This window comes from Apium graveolens, chromosome 5, assembly GCF_009905375.1.
Source record: "Apium graveolens cultivar Ventura chromosome 5, ASM990537v1, whole genome shotgun sequence".
NCBI lineage: Eukaryota > Viridiplantae > Streptophyta > Magnoliopsida > Apiales > Apiaceae > Apium > Apium graveolens.
The window spans coordinates 305,603,367-305,608,394 of record NC_133651.1 but is presented as its reverse complement, the minus strand read 5'-3'; the positions used below and the strand labels follow the sequence as shown (position 1 = coordinate 305,608,394).

General features: G+C 34.2%; 1 protein-coding gene across 1 annotated transcript; it reads right to left on the bottom strand.

The window, feature by feature from the left end:
• Positions 1–832: 832 nt before the first annotated feature.
• On the bottom strand, positions 833–1,453 carry LOC141661167 (uncharacterized). The gene has a single exon (XM_074468150.1). The coding sequence runs from the start codon at positions 1,451–1,453 to the stop codon at positions 833–835; it is 621 nt and encodes a 206-aa protein (XP_074324251.1).
• Between the last annotated feature and the right edge of the window lie 3,575 nt (positions 1,454–5,028).

The window sequence follows — 5,028 nt, the reverse complement described above, 5'->3', positions numbered from 1 at the left end:
AAATATTAAACCTATAAACATAGTTAAAAAGATTCACGCACCTCTGCGGTGAATTTTCTGTACGAGCCTTTTCATAGTCTAAGGAGTTGTTATATAGTCATACAAAACCCCAATTCTAATTAGGTAATAATATACTCTCTCCAAGTAAATTCCTAAATAAAATATTTGACACACACAAATATCTAAATTAAAAGATTTCGATTTTCTAATGTATTCACACACTTATTTCCACAAATAACAAATATTTTCACAAATCAACTAACTTGCACAAAAAGTTTCTGGAACATTCTAAATAAATATTTATCTAAACGAAATAATATCTAATATCTAATAAATTAATTAAATATAAAATTACGGATTTTACATTCTTCCCTCCTTAAAAGAATTTGGTCCCCAAATTCACAAAAATTAAATAAATTAAATAAGTCACCAAAAGAAAAGAAATTATACCTTAATTGCGATAGTTGTCATTTCCTGTGAGCTGAAATACACGTCCTTTGCCCATTTGGTTATCTGCCTCCTTCCTTGGTTGCGGTGGCGGGTTGTGCGGGCAATTTGAAATCTTGTGTCCTACTTCTCCGCAATAAAAACAAGCACCTGTATTCCAACGGCAGACCTTGTCCGGATGATTCTTGCCGCACCTCGTACACCTCTCTCGATCACCTTGACCTCTGATGTTATCGTACACGTGTGACTTCTTGAGTGGGCCCCCTTGAAAAGATTGCCCACCAGTTTGAGTGAATCACCTCTTATTCCAGCTGCCAGACACCTTTTCAGATTCTGCCAAGCCCCTCTCGATCACTAACGCCTTGTTGAGGACAGCCTCGTATGTCTAAAGTTCAAAAGACGCCACAGAGTTCCCGATGTCGCTTCGAAGTCCCTCTTCCAATCTTCGTGCTCGACTACTCTCATCTGCTACTAAGGTCGACGCGTATTTTGTAAGCTTTGCAAATTCTGCTTCGTATTGAATAACGGTTCTGTCACCTTGCTGAAGCCGAATGAAATCCCTTTCTTTCTGCAGTCGAACTGTTCTCAGAAAGTACTTGTCCTCTAAAGCCTTTTTGAACTTTGCCCAAGTGTACGGTTCAGGATTTTCTTCAAGATTCGATGTTATCTCGTTCTTCCTCTTTTCCATGAGCCACCAGTCGTAAGCGCTTCCTTGCCATTGGTACACAGCTAAGGTCATCTTCTGCTGCTCATTGCTCCCTAGAAGTCCGAAAGCTTTTTCCATCTCTTGGATCCACATCTCGACTACTGCCGGATCAGTTGCTCCATCAAAAGTTGGCGGGTTCAAACGCTTGAACTGAGAGACTATGTTGGGCTTCGGTTGTTGATTCACAAATACAGCTAGGGTTTCAGCCAGCTGGTCAAAGATATTTCCTCCTTCATCATTGTTGCCCTGATTGCCATTATTGTTCTGATTTTCGTTGTTGTTCTGATTATCTCCGTCCATCTTTTCTAGAACACACAAAACAAATTCTAAACTTATAGTCAATAATCAAAAAACACAAAGTCAAGCATATCAAATAATCACGCAAATGAATGCCTAAATCCAATATAATATTCTAAGACCTATATGATATTCTAAAGGATCACATCCTAGGGAATGTACCAGTCCAATACCTAATACACTCCGAAGAACAGCCTGCTCTTGATACCAACTGTAACAGTCTGCACTTTGGGACTATTAATTCTAAATACACAACTTACATAAAATAGATTTTTATTCGATAATTCAAAATGGTCAAAACAGCGGTCAAACTCAATAATCAAAATCATAAAAACGGAGACGCAGCTCCACAAATCCGATAATAATTGTCTAATAGATAATTAAATTTATTCTCTAAAAATAAAGTCTTTATTCTAATTCAAATAGCACAAAACGAAGCAGCACAAATCTAAGCATAGTTCTCATTCCTTATTCTTAATATGCTCCAAATTCTGAACCTGAAATATTAGAAGGGGTGAGCTACACAGCTCAGCAAGTACAAATTGACTAACTCTTAAACAGAAAAACAATGGGTGTTTTAATAAAACGATTTTTCTTAAAACAATAATAATTTTGTAAAATATTTTCTAAAATAAATCCAACCCAAAGTTTTATATTTTAAAATTCAGAATTTAAAACAGAACAGAGCAGATTTTATAACAGTACAAATTTTATAACAGATCAGAACAGAATAAAACAGAACGAAACGATAATTCTTATAAATACCACAATCTTGATCTACGGCCACACTTTGCCAGTAGCCGGCATCTAATTCTTATTCTTATTCTTTATACCACACTTTGCCAGTGGTCGGCATCTAAAGTTCAATAATTACGCGCCCTTAATAGGTATCTAAAATTGCACACTTGTGCGCCTACTAAGGGTATCTAAGACTAGTTCCGGAATAATAGCGTAAATTACGAACGGGTTCGAAAATGTAGAGACAGGGTTCTAATTTTCACAAATACTTGTATCTTATAATTTCGAAATCAAAATTCTTATATCTTATACGAAATCAAAAATAGAATTGAAATATCTCTTTCGAAAATTAAAAGTACGTCAAAATTACTTACCTCAAAGTCGACACTTAAAATTCGAAGTTTATAACACGAACAAATCCTAAAATTAATAAGCAAACATAATAAATTATTTTAATCTAAACATGACACATTGTACTACTGACGAAGCATACGTTTGATCATGAAAAGGTCGGACATGAACTTAACAGAGACTTATCCTTAAAATTTAAACAATGAATTCGTATTAAATTATTTAGCAAAGAGGTCATCTATATCGACGTTGGCCCGCAAATTAGAAAAACAAAAAAAACATAACCAAATGGGCCATAAAGCCCAATATGGCACTCGAGTAGAAGTATTTGCAAGTCTGGTGGTTGTTTACACTTGATATATTCAAACATAGCATGTATTCTTTAGTTGACAATAAACACCAAGCATGCATACAAGTTAACTAATATCAAATTAACATACTTGGTGACATTATGCTTATGCAGTGAATCAATATTAAATCATATTAAATTACAAGAACATACATATTACCAACTTGTACCATAATTTGACACTTAATCATGCACACACTAAAATTGTAAGAAAAACTAAAAAAAACATGCTTTATTAATATAAAAAAATCAAGAAACAAGTATTCGTATAAAATCAAAGCCAACAAGCATTCATAATAAAATATTTTTAACAAAGAAGGTGAGCAGACGAAAGTGTAATTAAAACCCATTGCACATATTAATAATAATGAACTAAAATAATATACCTCCGTGTAAACATAACCAAATATACTTCAACTCTTAAAATAATAAGTTTTAAATCGTTTAAATCTGATATTAGCAGAAATGATGGTAGATTATATGATCCTCGAAAACGTTACAAGAAAAGGTATGCTTATATCTTTTTTCTTTAATAAAAAATGACAGAAGACACTTTAAAGTATACAAATAATAGGCACACTACTAGGGTCTAATCATGAAATTCACATATAGAGTTAAGTAAAAAAATCAAGTTGCAAGACATATTTGATCCTGACTTGTTAATATCACAAGCAAAATCACAGGAGAGCAGATAGACAAAATATTAATGCTATAAACATAGTTAAAAAGATTCACGCACCTCTGCGGCGAATTTTCTGTACGAGCCTTTTCATAGTCTAAGGAGTTGTTATATAGTCATACAAAACCCTAATTCTAATTAGGTAATAATATACTCTCTCCAAGTAAATTCTTAAATAAAATATTTGACACACACAAATATCTAAATTAAAAGATTTCGATTTTCTAATGTATTCACACACTTATTTCCACAAATAACAAATATTTTCACAAATCAACTAACTTGCACAAAAAGTTCCCGGAACATTCTAAATAAATATTTATCTAAATGAAATAATATCTAATATCTAATAAATAAATTTGGATCATATGTGTCTGAATTGTAACAATACTGTGCTCTCTCTACAAGGCTAAATATAATGTTATCTTCTTGCCGTATCAACGAACTTCTGATCCCATTCAAAGTATAAGAGTCGCTTTCATCAATCCTCCTTTTAGCATCTGATCTAATAAATAAATTTGGATCATATGTGTCTGAATTGTAACAATATTGTGCTCTCTCTACAAGGCTATATATAATGCTATCTTCTTGCCGTATCTAAGTCCTGATATCCTTAAGTCCTGACTTCCAGTAAGTCCTGATTCCAGTAAGTACTGATATTTCCTGTTATTTAAGATCTGAAAACTAAATATGAAACATATTAGACATGACATCTCAAATATATCCAACAGAAAGAGATGCTATTATTGACGACTTAAAAGCTCTCCTTTTACAAGCTCAACAGTACGAAGATACTAAACGTCGCCATGTTGAGTTTCAGGTGGGGGAAGCTGTATACTTGAAACTTCAACCGTATCGTCAATCATAGTTGGCTCACAGGTCCTAACGAGAAGCTGTCACCTCGTTTCTTTGGGCTATTTGTCATATCTCAGCAGATTGGTAAGGTTTCCAACCAACTGCAGTTACAAGCAATGGCAAAAATCCACAATGTTTTCCATATTTCACAATTAAAACGTGCCATTGGATCTTCATTGGCTAATCCTACCATTTCCCCTCAATTATCAGTTTACATGGTTCTTCAGGTAGAACCTGAAGTAGTTCTGGATGTGCGTACTCAGCACCAGATAACGCAGGTATTGATAAAGTGGCAAGGTTTGCCAACTTGGGAGGCTACCTAGGAAGAGTTCTCGAATATAGATGTCCATTTTTCGCACTTCCACCTTGAGGACATGGTGGCTTTTTGGGCCCAGTGTAATGCAAGAAACCTAAATAAACCACCAGTGCTGCTAACATATTCAAGAAAAAAGAAAAATAATCAGAGCATGAGAAATGAAGCAGAGTAAAACCAGGGGCATCTTAGTAATTTGCGTAGCAAGGATATTTCGGTAATTTCGAAGGTCTGGGGTTTATATCGACAAAAGGGAGCTGTAATTAGGTTATATGGAGATTGAGTAATTGTCC